Consider the following 21,022-nt stretch of genomic DNA (forward strand, 5'->3'; position numbering starts at 1 on the left):
AATGAGGAATCGCCAGGATACTTGGAGTGACCTTGCAGGTTGCAGAATGATTTATGGCTGGAGGGCAGGCTTGGACAGCCGCTGGTCCTGCCCAGCGTGGGGGTAGGCGGACAGAGGGGGCTGGCCTCCTGGGGCTTCCTCCCTGGGCCCCCTTGCCAAGGCCTGAGCCTTTCTTACTGTTTCAGTGTAGCCACGCGGATCGAGCAGAGGAAGAAGATGAACTGTAAGTCCTTCCGCTGGTACCTGGATAACGTCTACCCAGAGCTCACGTGAGTGTAGCCCTCAGCTGGTACACCCAGCCTGGGTGGGGCCAGCAGCTAGCTTGGGAGACCCACACCCTGAGATCTCCTCATCGCGGGCAGTCTGGCTCTTTCTAGCTCTCAGTGTGTATCTTCACACGAAGGCTCTGGGGGAAGAGGAAGGACACCGCTGGGAGTTAAAAGTGAGATGTGGTAGGAGCCAAACTTTTAACAGACTGGGTCATAGCGCCAGAGATGGGCTTTGTCCCCATAGGAAAACAACTCTGCAGTACGTAGCAAAAGCCACAGAAATAAAGATGCATCCCCTTCGACTCTGTTCCCTCCCTTCTGGGAGTTTATCCTAAGGAAATAAGAACAACCAAAGCAAAAAAAAAAAAAAAAAAAAAAAAAAAAAAAACTATTGACAAGCAGATGTTCGGTTGTAGGCTTCTCTGCTGCTGTGAAAAATCGAGAGACAGCTAATAATAGGGGATTGGTTTACTGAGTCCCAATTCCTGGGTCTAAACAAATACTATGCATCCATTAAGACTACAACCATAAAGACTGACAAAACACTGGCAAATGTTTGCTCTGATAGACTGGAGGAAGAATGCAAATGGCGTGCCCGCTCGAGCCCTAGGGCATCTGAGTGTGTGTGTGTGTGTGTGTGTGTGTGTGTGTATGCACGAGCTGAGCTCCCAGATTGTGGGTGAAGCTGTAAGGCAGGGGTGGGGCAGTGAGGATTCCTTTTTTCTCATTGCAAAATCCTTTTCAGCAGCTTAACTACATCCATATGGCTCATGTCCTCACCTCCTTCAGGTCTTGACTCCAATGTCCCCTTCTGAGGGACACCTCCCCGAACAGTCTCTGTTTGAAGACCACCCCTCCCCCCAGCATCCTCTGCCTAGTTCATCCTCATCACCATCCAGTGCCTGTGTGGCCGGTTAATTTTGTCGTCGCCTCCCTACACGTGACAGTAAGCTCCATGAGGGTAGAGGTGTGCATCTGCTTGTTCACTGCTTTAGCTCCAGCCCCTAGGACAGTGTCTGTCACAAAACTGACCCTCAGCTCGATAAATATTTTTAACTGAATAAATTGCATGGTTAATAAGCCTCAATAGTAATAACTTGGAAATTAGCATTCTCCCTTCTATATAACTGTCACCTTAGGGAACGGGTTATTCCATTACTGCCAGCTTTCTCCCAAGGATGCTGCTTCGCTTTCCAGAACACTCCACCCCTCAGAGCCTGCATGTCCTTGAAAAAGGCAAGTTGTTGTTCTTTGAGTGCAGATTTGATTTTTGGAAAACAGCTGTATTAGGTGTCGCCAAGTCCAGTGAATAAGGCGATTACCCCAGATAATGGGTCCTGGGTCCCACACAGAGCATGACAAGGACTGAATCAAGTGTCAAGAATGAACTGATTCTGGGGCGCCTGGGTGGCTCAGTCGGTTAAGGTCCGACTTTGGCTCCAGTCAAGATCTCGCGGTTTATGAGTTCGAGCCCCGTGTCGGGCTCTGTGCTGACAGCTCAGAGCCTGGACCCTGCTTCAGATTCTGTGTCTCCCTCTCTCTCTCTCTCCACCCCCCCCCCCCCCCCAGTTCACACTCTGTCTCTCTCTCTCAAAAATAAATAAACATTAAAAAATGTTAAAAAAAGAATGAACTGATTCTGGGAGCAGATTTAAAAGAATTTCAAAACAATTTGAGCAACAGTAGCATCCTTGCAAAGGGTCGGCGGCCTAGAAAACCCAGCTCTCCTGACGATGGCTGTGAAGGGAAGAACATTAATTTATAAAAGTATAATAAATGAACCGCTTTTTCCAGTGGCCACTCTTAAGGGGAAAGTTTCATCCAGACGTGTCATTTCTGAGGGAAAAAGCACAGTCGTCCCTTTACCTCCTGTCAGGGTTCAGACAACACTGGGCTGGAGCCACGGGCTCTAGGCCTCGCGCAGGGGCTGGGAAGCCCATGGGATGCATCGGGGAGGAGCCGGAACTTGCCTTTCCTCCCCACGCCCGGTCCCCACACACATTCTCCCATGTCATCCCCGGAGGAGCAGGAGGAAGAAGGATTTTCTAACACTCAGAAAGCTGGATCCATCACAAGACAGGAGAGAGGCTGAAACCAGCCATGTTAAATGAGGAGCATGAGTCATCTATTTGTTCTGGCACTGCGGGGACGTTTTAAAAAGTAGTTTCGTTGGTCATATAGAAACTGCGCGCCTCCTTCCTGTCCAGGTTACTCATCCTCGGTCCGCTGTTCGCGTCCTGCCTCGGTTCTCAGGCTGAGGGGCCAGGAGCGCCTCGGGTTGGTTTGGAAGGCCATGTGTACGCCCAGGGATACCAACGTTCCTCCAAGCAGGGGACCCTCGTGGTTGGGCCACACTTGCAGATGGTCAGTGGGGAGACCAAGGAGACAGAGGAGGCCGAGGGCAGCAGCCTGTGCTTTCCTAGGCCCGCCTGTAATCCCAGCACAGCCATGCCTGTCCCCTCTCGGATCCGAGCTCTGCAGCGGGCCTCAGCAATTGCTAATTTATGACTCTTATTAGGATGGTCAGGAAGAGTTGTACAACTGTGCACACCGCGTTTGCAAGGGTGCCAGTCACACAGTAGAGATTGTACATTTATTACAACACTTCCTGGCAGATGGTGTCAAAAGTCTTCCAACAAAACCAGTATATTATGACAGTTTTCTAACAGATGGAAGGGAAACGTCTTGAGGAAGGGACGCCTTTTGCTATTTCTGCAAGGGCATCTTAAGGGCTAATGGCAGCCCAGCTGGGAGGAGACCCACAGAGAGGGAAGCGGATGCTAACGTAGCTGAGCCCAGCTCGGCCAGGGAGCCGAGAAAGGGTGCTGAATGGTGAAGGTGGCCATCCCAGCTGCTCCAGGGCTGTTACCACACACACACACACACACACACACACACACACACAGGAGCCGCATCGGGTTTGGAGATTGTTGCCCCTGCCCCCGGTTTCCTCCTTTGTGCCGGGGCCATTGCCATGCACGGTGGTGCCCACCTCAGCTCTGAAAGCGGATCACCCTGCACATGTCCCATTCCTTAGCACAGCTCCAGTGGGGTCTTTGCATCTCAACGCCCTTGCACCTGGCAGGGGTTGCAAGTTCAAATCCTACACTGATTCTATGGGTGATGCAAATCAATCAGGTGGGCAGCAATGAGACACTAGGGAGTTGTAGGGACTGTGGCAAACTGGGATGCAACCCCACCCCCTGCCATGCGGCAGCTGCTACCTACCACCGTGAAGTAGCACCTCTCTGGAAGGCGAGCTCAGTGTGGCCTGATCTTCCTATTTTCTCAAGAGAAGCTGGATTCAGATTTCTTTGTGTAACCCTCAGGGTTTTAATATTGCCAACTAATTAACAGCAACAACAACCATACTATGCAGGTCAGACGGAACATGTTTGGGGCCAGATTCAGCTTGGGGTTCAGTGGTTTTCAACCTGTGGTCTAGAATTATGCAAACTCTCAAGAGGGGCCTCGAGGAGGTGGATGCTCCTGCCAGGGGCATGCGAGAGAAAGCGAAGGTGTCTTCCTGACGCACTGAGGGAGTAAGTCACAGTTTGGGGGTGCTGGGAGCTTCCGGCCAGCCCTGAGGAAGGGAGACTTGGTTTGGTCGAGATCCTGCAAGCGTCCACAACAAAGAGTGCCGGAAGTGTTATGATGCCCCCTCCACTGCCCACCCGGGTTCTCTTCAGACAGAAGTAACAAGAGGTGGTTAAGATTAGGCCAGACTCTAAGCCCTCCTGGTTCCCCTAGCCCTCTGGGGCCACAATCCAAGAGGGTATGACATTCCGAACCCAGGAATATAAGCCTGCATCAGCTGGGGCAAGCAGTCTCCTTAGGTTTATTATCCACAGAGTAAGATGATGTGTCATTTGTGTGTGTGTGTGTGTGTGTGTGTGTGTGTGTGTGTGTGTATAATGTGTGTATAAGCATATTTTCCTGGGCATAGCAACATTTCAATAATACAATATTTTGAACTATGCCTGTTTTACTTAACAGTACGTTATAAACATTTTTCCATGTTATCAGATACTCATTCAGTCATTTTTAATGGCTACCGGGTTTTCATTACTACAGATGAATCAGAATTTATTTAGCCCGTCCCTACTGGGGGATATCTATGTTTTCAGTATAAGCAATCACTCAGAGATGGATGTCTTTTAAATTTAATCGCTGCAAACATCCGTAATTATTGAGGCAGTGTAATAAATTCCCAGGATGAGGATTGGGATCGTTAGGTCAAAGGTATGCACATTATTTTGGGGGTGTTTTTTATTATTGGAGTACAGGTGGCATACAATGTTGTATTCATTTCAGGTGTACAACACAGTGAGTCGATAATTCTGTGTACATTATGCTGTGCTCCCCATGAGTGTGCACACCGGCCACCATACAACGTTATTACAGTATTATTGTATTATTGACTATATTCTCTATATGCTGTACTTTTCTTCTCTCTGACTTATTTTACAACTGGTAGTTCATACCTCTCCACCCCCTTTATCTGTGTGTGCACATTTTTAAGGCTTTTGGTACATCATGCCGCATTGCCCTGAAGAACCATTGGGCTAATTTATGCTCTCACCCACAGGGTGTGAGGAGATCCAATCCCGCAGCAATTGCCAACACTGGGGATTGATATTGATTGGTGTTGATATAATTGTGGGTATATAATACGTTTTATATAAATCGATATGTTGAAATAATACATATTTATCACACATTATATTTTATGCACATATATATGGTAAACAAATACTGGTAACTCTCGAATATGTATTTCCTTGATCGTTAGTGAGATCGAATGCATTTTTATATTTGTGGGTGTTAAATTTGCCTCTCCAAAGTGACTTCTTCCCTGTCATTTTAAGATTGCCTTTTGAGTCTACATTTAGACCCTAGCTTCTCCCCAAACTTTCTTCTTTCTGGGCTGGGGAGCCCTGGGTTTCTGATCTGAGCTCTCTCCAGAGGGTCCTCCCAAGGCGTGGCCTCTGGGGTGGCCCCTGGGGCTCCCAGAGCTGCTCAGACCCAGTGGGCGAGGCTCAATCTTCCCAGAGGCATCCCTGCTCTTTCCCTGTCCCCTGCCCTCCTGCCCCTGCTGGCGAGGGCTGCTCCCCAGGGCCCCTTCCCGTGAGACTGAGGCCAGACCTTGGTGCCTGGGGAGCTGACCAAGCGCTGCCCTCTGGTTGAAGGATGAGTGAGCCTGGAGGGGGCAGAGGACAAGCCTGACCATTCGCTTTTCTCTCAGAGTCCCAGTGAAGGAAGTGCTCCCTGGCATCATTAAGCAGGGGGTTAATTGCTTAGAATCCCAGGGCCAAGACTCAGCCGGGAACTTCCTGCTTGGAATGGGGATCTGCAGAGGGTCCGCCAAGAACCCCCCAGCACCGCAGGTAAGCTGCTTAGGGCCTTGAGGTCCAGACCAGGACGGGGAAAGGAGCCATGGTCGTCATCCAGGAGTGGGGTGTGGGGCTTCCCTCTGCTCCTTCTCATTTTCTCTCTGCTTGCTCCCTCCACAGGGGACCATGCACGTTATCCCCTCACACGGCTCCTTGGCTCTGCTTCTGCCACATTCCCGTCCCCTTTCCTACACTTCGCACAGTTGCCCTCTGTGAACCACCCACTTTCTCCTTGCTGAGGGAGAAATGCTACCCAGCAGCACCCAGTTCTCCCCCGGGATGCAGCCATGGCCAGCATGTATGATGGGCAGCAGGGCATCCCGGACTCCTGTGTGTGCATGCATGTGCCACCTACGAGTGCGGGTGCACTTATGTCAAGACTAGTGCAGGTCATGGAAACCCCCGGCTGCCCTGGCCCCATGTCCTTTCTCCCTATCCCCCCAGCATCCCTTGGTACATCCTTGATTGCCATTCTGGCCATTCCAGCTAAGCTCCCCCTAATACTTTATTATGAAACTTTTTAAACATACAGAAAAGTTGAAAGAATTATATGGTGAATACCATGCACTCCTATTATTTGTAGAAAATTCTATCAAAATACACAGTATATTTGTTTTATCACCAATCTACCCATCTATCCATCCATCACTGAGCATTTTGACTTGGCCTTTGATGTCCCTGCCTTGTAGGCGTGGCTGTTCAGTGACCATCTCATCCAGCAGCAGGGGAAGTGCCTGACTGCCACCTCCACCTCCATCACCCCCGGGTCCCTGGTCGTTCTGCAGGTGTGCAACCCAAGAGAAGGCAGGCAGGTAAGCCTCCTTGCCCCCAGGGGACACGCAAGGGGGTGGCAGCTCCTAGCAGGGGAGCCCTGGGTTGAAACAGATAAACTCAAGTAAGCCCTCCAGAGTAAGAGTCACTGTAAGTCAATATCTAGGTCAAATCTCTTATTTCACTCACCGGGAAACACTTCTTCAAGTAAATGTCTGTTAAATGCCAATCCTGCCAGCCTGTGAGCTCCATGAGGGCAGGGACTGTCTGTCTTGTGTCCCTACAACACTATCCCTAGCCCCTGACAAGCACCACAGTCAAACTCGTGTTGGCTTTTACCAAGAGCCCATGCTAGGAGTTTTACAGATTATCTCATCTAATCCTCATGCAGCCCAGGGACTTGGGCCCTAGTACTATCCACATCTTATAGGTGAGTTACACTGAGGCTCACTGAATTTAAGGGACATGTGTCAGATGAAACACAGCTGGGAAGGGGTGGAGCCAGGATTCAAACCCAGGTCAGTGTGACCCCTAAGCCCACAGTCTTAACCCAAAACACAGTAGATGCTCGATAACTACTTCCTTTCCTGTCTTTTCTTTTCTTTTCCTTTCTTTTCTTCTCTTCTCTTTCTTTTTCTTCTCCTTCTCCTTCTTCTTCTTCTTCTTCTTCTTCTTCTTCTTCTTCTTCAGAGAAAAAGAGAGTGCAAGCAGGGGAGGGGCAGAGAGAGAGGGAGTGAGGATCCCAAGCAGGCTCTGTGCTGTCGGCATGGAGCCCCATGCTGGGCTCTATCTCATGACAGCGAGATCATGACCTGAGCCGAAATCAAGAGTCACTCAACCGACTGAGTCACCCAGGTGCCCTTCAATAAATATTTCTTGATTGTGGCTGTTGGGAAACTGAGATCCAGATACACTGATTTCCAGGCATGACAGGCTCACAGGAGCACTGCTTTTTCCATTTGTCCAACACTCACCCACCCTGTTTCCATTAATCCTGGGAGACAGGCCAGGCCCACCTGTTGAGGAAGAAACCGATGTTCAGAGAGATGACATCACTTGCTCAGAATACACAGCAGCCAGTGACAGTCAGCCGGCTCCCTTCCTGGCTGGGAGGGTGCCCCTCTGCCCGAGGAATGGGACACAAAGGATGGCGGCCTGCTCCGGCCCTTCCTCTGCCCACCAACTGCCTCCCCTCCCTCTCTCTGTGCCTGACCCTGGCCAGCCATCGGCACAATGCAGGGGTGAGGAGAGCACCTAGCTCTCTGACTTGGCCTGCAGGGCTTCCTCCCACCCTTTTCCTGTTTGCCTGGGTCAGCTCTTTCTTTAAGGATGACTGGCAGTTTGCTATTCCATTCTGGAAAAGCAGCCAGATCCTCTCCTCCAGCCTCTGGGTGTATGTGAGTGCATGTGTGTGTGTGTGTGTGTGTGTGTGTGTGCATGCACACGCGTGTGAATTGTGTGCCAAGATCTGCTTGCTGAGCCCGAGGGATACTTCTGAGGAGTTTCTGATTGGCAGATGTAGTTTGTCCTGCCCCCTCAGGCTGCCTGCCCTCTGCCCCTGCCCTGCAGGGAGGGAGGCCCTCAGGCTCTCCTTCACTGGGAGCCTCAGACCTTTCTGAGGACCAGGCTTTGAGCCCACTCCCATTCCTCCTTGCTGAGGCCGAGCTAGGAAGTAGCTCCCGGGGCGGCTGAATATTTCTCTGGAGCTGAAGCATCCTTTCCCCTCCATGCTGACCCAGCCCCAGGGGCTTGTGGGAATTTCTCTTGGCCCCATTCACTCTGCTCCTACAAGTCTTGCCAGGCCCCCAGCAGCGCCCTGGGCCACTGGGGCCTCTCCTCCAAGAGGACAGGATGAGCAGGTCTCCCACTGCTGTGCCTTCTCAAAGCTAGACCTCCCTCCTTGGTCCCCTTTTGGCCTCTAAGGCCACTTGCGTATCATGTATCTAAGAGGCCCTATATATTGGAGCCAGTATGATGGCATTGGCAGACCCCAGCCCGACCACCCCTCACCTCTCCGAGCCTCTGTCTCCTCCCTGCCTGCCTTGCAAGGCACCTGTAAGAACAGAGGCTGAAGAGATGGGAGAGTGTCCAGGGCTGAGTGGCCAAGAGAGTTGGAAAGGCCCTGTAACTGCCCGATGACGGCATGGGTAAGAAGTGAGAATCCTGCAGTTTGGGGACCGCCTCCAGTGATGGGGTGATTCATTCCTTCATGCGCACATTCATCCTTTGTAAACACTGTGCTAGGTGCCTACCTGTGCCAAAGGATATCCTTTGCCCAGTAGGGGCGAGTGTGGCCAGCCCCTTCTAGGAGGTCAGGGACTAGACGGGTACAAAGCAACCGATGCTGGGAGTTCCAGAGGGACCAAGGCCTTGTCCTACCCACTGCCCCAACTTTCAGGCCAGGGACCCCTCACTGCTGGGGCCGCGTGGGCACCCCACAGGCCTACATTCCAAACGGGAGTCTGCAGCCCACAACTCCCCCCCCCCCCCGGCCCCCGGTCCACCTCCCAAGTCAATTCCCTTCTCTGCCCACCTCAGCCCCTGCAGCCCTAGACCTGGCCCTGTAGCTGGGTATGGCTCAGGCCTTCTGCTGGCACTCCAGCTGAGTGTGTGACCTCACCCTTTAGAGCCCTGGGGGCTCCATGTGTGGGTGAGCATTCCCTACCCCCTTGAAGCCTGGGCCAGCCTCTCTCCCCTTCTCCTGATGGTTCCAAAGGACACACCATCCTCCACCCAGGCACCTCCAGATGTTTCACAAGAACACCTCTTTTCCCCTTTGTGAAGCTTGGGGAAAGGGAGGCACAGGGTGGGCACTGGGATGGGGACCCCAGGCCTCCTACCATCCTGCTGGGTTCACTGAGTCATCACTGCAGAGATGGCGGCCGGTTCCCACTCAAGGGTGTCGGTCACCCACCGCACAGTTACAGGCCAGGTCAGACCCTTAGAGCCGCAGGGAGAAGAAATCTTGTTTGAAGAAGCAAAAGATGCACCAGGCCAGGCCCCACAGACTCAAACGCCAACAGGGAGGGGCAGGCTGTGCTGGAGGAGAATGTAGGGACCGGGCAGGACCTTGGTCAGTGGACAGCAAGAGTCCCAGCTGCAGCAGGGGACAGCCGCTCAGCCCCAACCGCCTGATGCCACATGAGAAACTGGGCCCACGTCTAAAGGGAAGCTGGAAACACAGAGTTTCATGTGACGACCAAGCCAAAGCTTAAACACTATGCAGGCCAAACAAAATACATCCCTGGGTTTGATTCATTCAGCCCGTGGGCCTCTGATCTAGACTGCTGAATGAGGCAAGAGTGCATCAGAAGGGAAGGGGGTTAAGGAGGTGTGCGGGGTCAGGGAGCTCTTGGGTAGGGGACAGTCCGCTTCAAATGAGGAGGGTGTGTCCTAGGTATATTCAGGCCACTTACATACATGTGAAATGGACTTCTGAGCATTGTTACTATTTTTAATCATTGTGTTTTCGTCATCCTCCTTCCCCCCCCCAGAGATGGAGGAGAAAAGCCTCTTTCATCCAGCACTCGGTCAGCGGCCTCTGCCTGGAGGCCAAGCCCGCCCAGCTTGTGACCAGCAAGTGCCAGGCCGACGCCCCGGCCCAGCAGTGGCAGCTGTTGCCCCACACATGACGGTAGCCTGGGGCCTCCTGTACCTTTTGCATGAGACTTTGGGACTGGAAGCGGGTTAGGGTGGGGGAGTGTAAAGCAGGCCGTTCCCATCTCCTCGCATTTCTGCCGGAATCATCAGCAAACACCCCCTGCCACGACACACGTTTCTCCAAAGCTTGTTCCGGGGGGGGCCACGGGGGAGCAGGCCCCGACGCCCTGGCTGCCGTCCCGGCCTCGCCCCGGAAGAGGAGACGGTCAGGATGCAGGACTACTGCTGGGCTGAGACTGGGCAGGCCCCCTGGCCCCTCTGCTCCCTCCCTTTGCCCTCCTGGGGTTCCGGACCGTGTTTTGGGGGCCCTCGCCTGTTGGCTGGGGAGAACAAGGACAGAAGCCCACGCAGGGCCCCTGCTGGGTCACAGGGCCCGCCTGTGGGGTCAGCGTGAGAGGCGAATGTGGGCGGCGTGGATGGGGAGGGTGGGAAGGGGGCAGCCTGAAGGCAGGGAGAGAACAGGGAGGAGGTGAGAAGCTCAGTGGTCTGTCCCAGGCAGGTGCTGGGTTGAGTGCGGGAGGGATGGGATCTGGAGCAGAGGATGATGGGTCATTTGCGGAAGGACATGGATGGAAAAGCAGCGAAGCACCAAAAGAGTGACTCTCCTCCCGACAGCCCATCCTTCCTCCCATGCTGTACCAGTCCCCGGGCGCCGTGCCCTGCACTCTGGCTTCACGCTCTGCACAAGAGGCTACAGGGGGCTGTTCAGGGGCAGCCTTGGGGCACAGTTTATTAAACAGATCCCACTTCTGGTTGGCCGTGCGCCAGGCCAAGACCTCTTCCTTGGACCTTAAGACCAGCTGATGCCCTGTCCCCTCTGCCTGGGTCCATGGTGATGACCCTGTAGGGACAGGCGGCCGCCCCGCACTGCTGAGCAGCCCCATCCTTATTCAGACCTTTTGACTCCTGCCTTCTCAAAAGCCTTTGCCTCTGTAAATACTGTATCATGGCATTGAGGTGGCTGGGATGAGCAGGACCTCCCTTCTGGAGCTAAACATTCCCTAAGACATTAGGGAGTGAGTCGTGCAGCCTAAGCCTCATCCCCGCCCCTCCCCACTGCAAGAGGGAGGCCTGAGAGGGTCAGTCCCTGCAGTGGGCGGGGAGGCCGGCTGGCAGCTCCTGTTTGTGCAGAGAGCCCCCTTCTCACAGCCACTGGGCCCACGGCCTAGTCTCAGAAGGGCTTCCGCTATTCCCCATCTCCTCCTGCCCAACCCCACTGGCTCAGGCAGCGTGATCTTCAGCAAAAGACCAGTGGTACAAGGACCCCTGGGAATCCCCCCTCCCAAAGCAAATCAGCCTGGGCCCCCTAGAGAATTCATGGATTCCAGAGGGCCTAGGAATCCTCTGAAATTGTCCCCCAAATAGTGCATGTGTGTGCATATATGCATTTTCCTGGGGAGAGGGTCTGTGGATTTCCCCAGCTTCTTACAGAGGTACCCGATCCCCAAAGGATCTGAACTTCTGCTCTGGATTGGCACGACCATCCAGCTGAGCTGCCGTGTCCCTTCTCCCTCCCTGGTGTGCCTAAACTGCTAGTGTCCTCTTCCTTGCTGTCCTCCAGCCAGCAGCCCCACGGTGGGGGGTTCTCAGTGGCTTCCTCTCACCTCCTGGCTCTCACCGGGCCCTCTTAAGCAGTGCTTCTGTGCCCCAGCAAGGGGCCCTTGGCCCCCAGGGCCACTATCTTCCGTCCTCTGCCACTATGTTTCATCCACCCCCATCTCTGTCGTGCGAGTCCGCCCCACAGGCAGCGCGAACCTTTGGGGAGGGGGGCACGGCTTCCTTCGTTGAGTGTAAGAGGACTGCCGCTCAGGGAAGCCCCTGAGAGGCCGTTCCTTCCCTGTGGTCAGGCTGCACTTGTCAGCCGTCCTTTGTGGGCCTCAGCCCTGTTCTGGTTTTGCTTTTCCTCCTCTTGACCAAAGCATGTGCCACTAGCTGTCCCCGAGGGCCTTGTCTTTATGAACCACACATCTGGAATAAAACCACTTCTCACACATACACGTGCACCAGTGCCTTCCTTTCTGATGCCAGAGCTGCCCTCCCCTGCCTCATGGAGGGGAAGTTGAGGCGTCCATTCTGCCAAGATGAAACACACTGGGGTCTAACCCCCTCCTGCACCTGACAGCTTGCTTCTCGGCCTACGTGCCTCCTGGGACCCCAAGCAGTCCTGGGTGACAGACTGGCTGCTCCAGGGGAGCCGGCAGGTGGCCCTGCTTCTGGAGCAGGCTGGCACCAGAGGCCAGGTTCCTGTGACCTCATGAACCCTCCTTGAGGCCTTATGTGGGGCTTTGGAGTGGAAACCAAGGGTTTTTTTTTTTTCCCAAATTCTTGCCTTTTACCAACCCTCTCTCCTTCCCTGGGTGATAGCCCCAGCCCCTCAGAACTGCTCTTCCCCACCCCTACCACATAAGAAGGCAGCGGTAAAGTGCAGGCGGGACATCTCCCGAGGTAGGCACAGCAAAAGAATTCCAGAAAGAGCCCTATCAGCCTAGCCTTGTTGATCCGATGGCAGATGCTCGGCCTAATGTTTCCATGGAAACAATAGAAAGCCCCCACCGCTTCTGATCACAGAAGCCAAACCTACCCAGGTAAAAAGAAACGCCGCTTCAGTGCATAGATGAACTGTGGTGGGCAGGCCAGCGTGCAACTAAACCTGTGCCGACACAGCCATTTCTGCTCCCACCCCCACTTCACCTCGGGGCTGCTCGTCCGGGGCCCCCCAGAACTGCGGACCGCCATGCCCGACGGGCCCCGAGCAAAGCCCTGGCTGGTGAGTGTGTCTGCAGAGCCCAGCTTGGGCTAACTGGGCGCAGGGCACAATTCACTGCAGAAGTCTCTCTCTCTCTCTCTCTCTGTTCGTCCTCTCAAGGAGCGCATCCCACTGCCCACTGCCTTCTCCGGCCTCTCTCCTGGCCAGGCTGGGCCAACTTTCCACCTTCCGTCTGTTCTCCTTCCCAGCCTCAAAGGGCTCCAGTGCTGCTTCTCCTGAGTCGTGCTTTCTTGCCCTCCTCCAAACCTACCTCTCTGGAGGCCCAGTTTCTCTGACCTTTTTTTTTTTTTTTTTTTCTGGAAAGTAAGACTGGTAGCCTTTAGCCAGTTCTTGGAGGGGTGAGCAAAAGCTCTCAGGTTGGCCCTTGGCAACAACGGACCTTACAGAACCCAGCAGAAGAGTCTCGAAGAGCACACAAGTGGGGAGGGCAGGAGGGACGTGGCTGTGAGGCCAGCCTCCCATTTGTTCAGGAAGGAGGGGTTCCTCCATCCCTGAGCCTCTGTGACTTGGCTTCAGTTTTCTCTTCTCTTCTTTTCTTTTCTTTTCTTTCTATTTTTAATGTTTATTTATTTTTGAGAGAGAGAGCACAAGCAGGGGAGGGGCAGAGAGAGGGAGACACAGAATCTGAAGCAGACTCCGGGCTCTGAGCTATCAGCACAGAGCCCACTGCGGAGCTTGAACTCCCAAACTGTGAGATCACGACCTGAGCTGAAGTCAGAAGCTTAACCGCCTGAGCCACCCAGGCGCCCCTTGGCTTCAGTTTTCACAGAGGCTCTGTCCTGCGTCCCTCAGGAGGTGTCTCTCCATCTGCAGTTGGGAGAAATAACGTGAGCAATACCTGTCTTCCAAGGGGTCCGGCAGCCCCACGCCTGTGGAGAATCTTCCAGCACCAAATGGGGTGTGATCCTCTCCCGAGGGAACAGGAAAGGAAAAGCTACAGGTCATGATACCCACAACTTCATTCCCGACAATGTCCCCAGTGTCCCTGGTATTGCTGTATGTCCCCTATAGCGGTTGAGTCCATTTCCTCCAGAAGGTGAGGGACGGGACAGGCAGCTTCTCATCTTAAAAGGTCTTCACTGGTGGGCACTTAGCAAAGACCTCAGGTGTGGCAGGCCGGGGCCACCCTCTCCTGGGCCCGCAGCCGGACTATGTGGTCACCAAGCAGGAAGGAGCCTCCAAAGCCATCTGAGGACAGCCCTCTGTCGTGGGACTCGATCCCTCTATACTACAAAGAAAATAGGAGTGTGGGCCTCAGGCCCCTGTCAGTCAGTCTGTCCCCGCTCTGCCACTTACTGGTCATGGGGTCCTGAGTCCCTTACTTCATCTCTCAGCCTCGGTTTCCTCACGTGGAAGTTGGGGGTACTCATAGCACTGGAGGGGTTTTGCGAGGACTGATCTACTTCACGAGTGCAAAGCATCTTTCTAAAAGCTTAGTAAACATGTGTGAGTGCTACTACTAATAAGCAGTGCCTTTCGGGGTGCCTGCTACATGCCAGGCACTTTACCAGGGGTGGGGACACAAACATAAAAAAACCCAGAAATATTCTAGCAGGGGACATGGCCACACAGGCCATCATAAAAGCCCCAGGGAACTATGGGAGCAGCAAGGAAGGGGCCTCTCGCTGTGGCCTTCGAGCCAGGGAGTCCCGATGCACTCTGGACCATGCCTGCCTCGGCTGGGCAACGGGCTGGATGAGGCCTGGCAGACCCTAGCCACACCAGCCTGGCCCGTAGCTCGGCAGGAAGTGGTGAGTGGCCCAGACTTGTTACCCCAGTGCGCACAGCATCGTAGTGATGCAGACCAGCCCGTAATCATAGAAGGATTTTAGAAGGAAGCTATGGCAGCGGTTTCACTCCAACAGACAAACCCTTTGCTTCTTAAGCTACTGGCCATTCCTCCAGGGCTCACTTTCCTTTATTTGGTGAGGGCAGAAGAAAGGACGGGGAAATAGATGGCCTGAAAATTTTAATGACTCTCATCTGGCAAGAATGAACACAAATGACCAGGAGGTGTTCCGGAAAGACTTGTTTTCTCCTTCCTCCTCGGTTCAGGTTATCTCTGATCCACACAAACCCCCTGAAACCCAAGCCTTTCAACAGATTGCCTTTCAAATAAGTGTCTCTCAAAGTTTGGCCCAGATCACCTGCTGGAATCACTCGAGGTGCCTCGTAAGCATGTCGCTTCCTGGGCTCTGACCCAGACCTGCGGACTCCGAATTTCTGTGTGTGCCCAGTGGCCTAGGTGATACAAATGCACCTGAAGTCTGCAGCCCTCTGAAGCAGGAAGGAGAACTGGAGGCCCGGGGAGGAGAGGCCATGCAGGGGAGACTCAGGACGAGCCTGAGCTCTTCGGGGATGCCTCTCATGGATCATGCAGTCTCTCACACCTGCGGCGTATTCACCGTGAACATGACCGAGCCCATGATGATGTGCTGAGCACCTACCCCAGAGGACAGACAATGGGCTCAGAGAGTCCTGCAAACCACCAATGGTCAAGGCTGTCCCTTGCCAGGCACCAGACCACCAGGCCAACCTCAGCTCCCACCCCGTGTCCTTCACCCTGGGATCCAGCCACACTCACCTATGTCATTTCTTGAAGTTTCTTTCTGCCCTCTCTTGACTGGGCTTGCTGTTCCTTCCACTCTCTACCTTGTTGTCTCCATGGGTCGCTGCTACCCATTTTTCCAGACAGATGCCGCTTCCACGAGCAATCGTCCCTGGGTCACCGATGTGTCTGAGGGCACCTTTCCAACCTGTCTCTTCAATGTCTTGAATGTTCCTCTCCAGCCATGCTGGCCACCTTCCTCCATGTGCTGTGATAAGGACTTGTCTTCTCTAGTCCTTCTTTGTCCCCTCTTTGCCGTGGGCTGTGGCTCTTGGATAACAGGACCCGTGTCTGCTCCCCATAGCCGCAGCACAGAGCCTGGCTCTCCGAATCACAGTAAAGTCTGGCTTGCCCAATGAATGAGCTCACAGATTCCAGCGGGGCTGTTTTTTATTTTGTTTTGCTTTGCTTTGTTTTGTTCTGTATTGTTTTGTTTTAGTGACAAGGCATTTCTACTTTTAGGAAATAGGACATTGCATACGGAAAGCACTCAGTCCATATTTGTTCATTTGTCCTCTCACTTGTCCCTAAAAGCTCAATATCTTCACAACTCCACCCTTCCTACTTGTATTTTCAAATTGTCATTTTTATGTTTCGTTGTCTCTAAGCCCTCAACAGCAATGCATGGGTAATGCCGAGGGCTGACATGGATCATTTCCCGGGTACCCTGAGCTTGAGATGCCAAATGTGCATTCTTTCATTGCTCCCAACACCTCTCGTGAGGTAGGTTCTGGTTTGCCCACTTCATGGATGGGGGATAGGGGTGGCTCAGTCAGGAGAAGAAACTTGCCCAAGGACACATAGCGAGGTTTAAACTCCGTCCCAGAGAAGTGTAAGTTGTGTGGTCCCACGGACCAGATGCGTCTGGGAACCTACTAGAAATGCAAACTCTCAGGCCCCACTCAGACCTACTGCGGCGGGGCTCAGCGCTTGTCCTCACGCACTTGCCTGGAGTGTAACCGGCCCCCAGAGGGTTCTGATGCTGGTTCGGTGACTGGGATGGGTCCTGGTCCCCTGACCGGAGGGCATGAGTCACCGCCTGGCACAGTTGGCTCGGAGAGCCGATGCTTGGGCTGCGGGTCGTGCTCTCTCTGCTGGGCAGGCTGCCTCCCGCAGAGCCCTGGGCTGTGACGGGTCTCTCTGGGGCAGAGGCTGGGTGGGTATGAGACCGAGCCAAGGTTTGCTGCTGAGCCAGATGCCGCATGCCAACCTCGCTCTATGTGATTGATGAGTTTCTTCCCCAACACCAGCCACAGATGGCTGACATGGTTATAGAAGCGCTCTCAGCCTAGAAGACCCATTAATCAAGGAATCAGTACTGCACCCCGCAGCCTGCGGGACAGGCCTGCGTTTTGCCATGAGTTATGCGGCCAAGTCCTTCCTACGGATCATCTGACTGATGACATTCATAGCCAGTCCTATCACTTAGTCACCAGTCACCGAGCTTCGCACATTTTAGCTTCTTGAATCCTCACAGGAACTCTGTCAGGTAGGTGTTTTCATTATCGCTCCATTTACAGACTAGGCAGCTGGGGCCCAGAGAGGTTAACACGCTTGCCCAAGATCACCCAGCCCTGAGGGGTAGAGCCAGGATGTAAAATCACAAAGTCTGCAGGGCCTGGGGGGCTCAGCCGGTCAGGCGGCCGACTTCAGCTCGGGTCACGACCTCACAGTTTGTGAGTTCGAGCCCCGTGTCAGGCTCTGCGCTGAGAGCACAGAGCCTACTTGGGATTCCCTGTCTCTCTCTGTCTCTGCCCCTCCCCTGCTCATGCTCTGTCTGTCTATCTGTCTGTCTCTCTCTCTCTCAAAAATAAACACTAAAAAACAATTTTTTTTAAAGAAAAGAAAATCATGAAGTTTGAACCAGGGTCCATATTCTGCACTGCCCTTTATCGCCCTTCACATGTGACTTCATATCCTCCTGCCAACACCACAAATAAATAATGTCGATTTATGTTGAGAGAGAGAGAAGGAGAACATGGGGGGAGGGGTAGAGAGAGAGGGAGACGGAATCCCAAGCAGGCTCTGTGCTGTCAGCGCAGAGCCCGACACGGGGCTCGATCTCACAAACTGTGAGGTCGTGACCTGAGCGCAAATCAAGAGTCTCAGCCACCCAGGCGCCCCCAATGCCAACACTTTTGCATTGTTCTTTCCCCATCTTGCACATAAGGAAACTGAGGCCCCATGCAAAGCTCTCAGTCTCAGTCCAGGGCCCCAACCTTGTCCCCCGCCAGCCAACATCTCTTCATAGCCGATTCATAGAAGCCTGAGAGGGAGGAGTGGCCGGGGTTGACTCATCATCTACAGATGTAGAAAAGGCTGAGAGGCCACGAGCCCCAAGCCATGGGGCAGGAAATGGGGAACACCGGGACTCAGTAGACCGGAGAACACGACGGTCCACATCACGGTGACAGAAGCACTTGCCGATGGCTCTGCCTGGTGCCCGCTGTCTTCTCCGGAGCTCAGGAGGGTGAGACCCTCTGAATGATCTGGCCCCACAGGCAGAGGGCTGCTTTGCTGTGTGGTCTGCTTTCTCCCTAAATGCTGGCCAGGGCTAGTGTTTTCCAAAGACATTATTTTTCCTCGACAGCTCGCCTTGTGCTTGTTCGGGTGGGATCTTCTGCAGACCTGCCGCTCTGGCTTTGTCCACCTACAGCGGGGATTTGAGGATGCTTCGTGGAGCCCAGGGGTTCACTCTCAGTGCGAACCAGAAGCCTGGGTCTTTGCGTGCTCATCAAATGGCTGGGCTTATTTTAAATGTATCATAACCAAATGTGTCCATGCCAGTTATTGGCGGGCTGGTTTACTGTGTGCCGGCAGGGGTGGAGGAGGAGAGCTCTAGCCTTGCAGTTAGAGCCTTGCTCCAGCCCTGGCCCAACCATTCTGTACTGGGTGACCTCTGGCAAGCCACTTAGGCTTCCTGAGCCTCAGTGTCCTCCTCTGAGAAATGGGAGTGACATAGGGAAAGATCAGATGAGAAAATGTGCCTTGTAGATGGGAAAGCATGTGCAGCAGCCTGGAAACGGGGAGAGTGTCTCTGCCCCTGGGGCAGGCCAGAGCTACTAGACCCCCAGGCTGAGGATTTTCCAGATGCTAAGGACATGCTCCAGCCATCAGAGCTCAGTCAGGCGGACCCAAGGGGGTGGGAAGCTGCCTAGGAAAGAAGGGGTGCGGCGTCCAGGGTCCCACCTTGTTCCTGCTGATGAAAAAAGCCGATGAAAACTTTTTTGGTGGCACTTGCTTTTCCCTTTGAGAGCCAAGAGTAGTAGATCCAGCAGGGGACTTGATGTTACAAGAAGGCTTTGAAAACCCTCAGACTCCCGGGGTAAGCCAGGACGGGAGCCGGGAGGGAGGCTGAGGCAGGAAGCGTAGCTCCGTCTGGGGTCCCTCTCTCATCTGCATCCCTCCACCCCGCCCCTGATATGGAGTAGGGCTCACTGGGCCTGCCCCATGGAGCAGAGGAGATGACTGTCCTAGGCCAGGATCCTCTGTGGAGGACACACAGGATGCGGCCTTGCCTCTCTCAGAAGGCCTGAGGGGCGATGCCCAAGCCACACTGTTGAGAAGTCCCCAGAGATACTTATCAGTGACACAGAGGAAGGCATGGTTGGGCGGTCCCTTCTTGGCCCAGGCTTCACTCTGCCTGGCAGAGCACAAAGAGCACGGGCTGTGGAGCCAAACCTAGAGCTGAAGCCTGGCTGTTTCTCTTAGTACCTGGGCTACATGTGGCAAGTTACTTGACCCCTCTAAACCTCAGTCCTCTCACTGGCAAAGCGGGGATAATACCGCCTACTTCTTAGGGATGCTGTAAAATCTGAACGGGCTGACATTTGTGGAGGGGTTGGCCAGAGAAGGGCCCAAACTCTTTGAGGGGCTGTTTGTCTTGTCGCAGCTGGACCATCAGACCTTCACACAGGGAATGGGATCAAGAGTGTTTGTGAGTGAATGAACGAGTGAGTGAATGAATGAATGAATGGAGCTCTGTGTGGGGCAACTGAGTCTCCCTGGGAAGGCCTTGACTCCAACCTTAGCCCCAGCGCTAGCTCAGGGTCCCCAGGACTCCCAAGGGGGACATGTGTTCAAGATAGATACATGTTAGGCTCATTACCTTTGTGGACAGAGGAGACTGGCAGGCATGGAGCTGAGAGATGGACCAATGGATGTAATTTATGGGCAAGAATGCCTGAGAGCATCCCTGAGATTCTCCACCTCCATCCCTAGTCCCCGAGTGCCCATTCTTTCCCCTTCTACTGTGAATCAGGGTTGTATTGGAGTTGCCTGTACTTTTCTATGCTCCCACTAGATTGCAAACTGCATGAAGAAAAAGACACGTCCACAGCACCTCGGACAATGCCTGGCACATACACAAAGATGTGTGTCAAGGGAATAAAGGAGTATAAAAAAACTGCTATTCTCCCTCAGTTCTGAGAATGTCTGGTCTTGGAACACAGGGTTCTCAGCTTTCGTTTCTTTTTTAATGTTTATTTATTTTGAGAGAGAGAGAGAGAGAGAGAGAGAGAGAGAGAACATGAGCCAGGGAGCGGCGCAGAGGGAGAGAGAGAAACCCAAGCAGACTGCACACTGTCAGCACAGCACCCCACGTGGGGCTTGAACCCACAAACCATGAGATCACGACCTGAGCAGAAATCAAGAGTCGGGCGCTTAACTGACTGAACCACCCAGGTGCCCCTCAGCTTTCTCTTCTAACCTGGCTGTTGATTTGGGTTTTTAAGCCATCAGATGAGGTCTGACCAGGGAAAATTCCTTTTCATCAGGCCCAGGAGACCCAGCATTTGCAAGTTAATGCCAAATCAGTGCCTGATTAAACAATGCATGTGAGAACAAGGGGAGACAGCAGAGATGATGCAGCAAATACAGAGGGAGAGGCACCTGCCTGGTGGGAAAACTGCCTTACATACTAATGAATGTGTCCAAGGCTAAGGCAGCGACAACTACAGCTTTGGGATGGTCTGAAGTTTTAGTTTAAACTGGCAGCAGAAAGGACGAAGTCTTCTCTGTGTACTAAGCTGTGGCCTTGCAGCGTTTGTCCAGGGCCAGGTCTTGGCTCAGGATGCAGGAGTCTTTAGTTTATTTGCATACAAATTGCTAACATTAACAAAGTCTTTGCTCAATTTTTAGGTAAGATGTTATTGCTTCCCTGAAGGCCATAATTCCTTGGTTTTTCTCCTCAATATTCTCCTCACTTAGAGCCACTCACATTGACCCAGATCTTCCACCCCAGGAGCGTGGAGGGAGAGTGGAGGGAGCCAAAGGAAGGGAGCACGAAGAAGGGAACAGGTGGTTGAGCAATTGGACCTGCTTTCAGGATGCTCAAAACTTGACCTAAGGGTTTTAAGTATTTTAATCCTCAAGCCAACTCTGGGGGTTGGTCACTATTATCATCTCCATTTATAACAAGGGAATCGAGGTCAGGAAATGTTATGAGTTGCTCAGGATCCCAATGGCAGGGCCTGGACTCACAAGATGTCTGGCTCCTAGAATTATGTTCTTTTTCTTTCTTTCTTTTTTTTTTTTAATTTTTTTTTCAACGTTT

General features: G+C 53.3%; 1 protein-coding gene across 2 annotated transcripts in view; it reads left to right on the forward strand.

Annotated features, from left to right (window-relative positions):
* Window positions 1-12,085, forward strand: part of GALNT16 (polypeptide N-acetylgalactosaminyltransferase 16) — a 93,284-nt gene extending 81,199 nt beyond the window's left edge. The window contains exons 12-15 of one of the 2 annotated variants that reach the window (XM_040477521.1): window positions 186-269; window positions 5,515-5,656; window positions 6,352-6,474; window positions 9,928-12,085. In XM_040477521.1, coding sequence (XP_040333455.1) covers window positions 186-269; window positions 5,515-5,656; window positions 6,352-6,474; window positions 9,928-10,065 — 487 coding nt within the window. In that variant the 3' untranslated portion in view covers window positions 10,066-12,085. Of the gene's footprint in view, window positions 1-185; window positions 270-1,408; window positions 1,688-5,514; window positions 5,657-6,351; window positions 6,475-9,927 lie in introns of those variants that run through there. The other variant, XM_040477522.1, reaches the window with a different exon arrangement.
* Window positions 12,086-21,022: the final 8,937 nt, after the last annotated feature.

This window comes from Herpailurus yagouaroundi, unplaced genomic scaffold (assembly GCF_014898765.1).
Source record: "Herpailurus yagouaroundi ecotype Mexico unplaced genomic scaffold, PumYag 141, whole genome shotgun sequence".
Taxonomy (NCBI): Eukaryota; Metazoa; Chordata; class Mammalia; order Carnivora; family Felidae; genus Herpailurus; species Herpailurus yagouaroundi.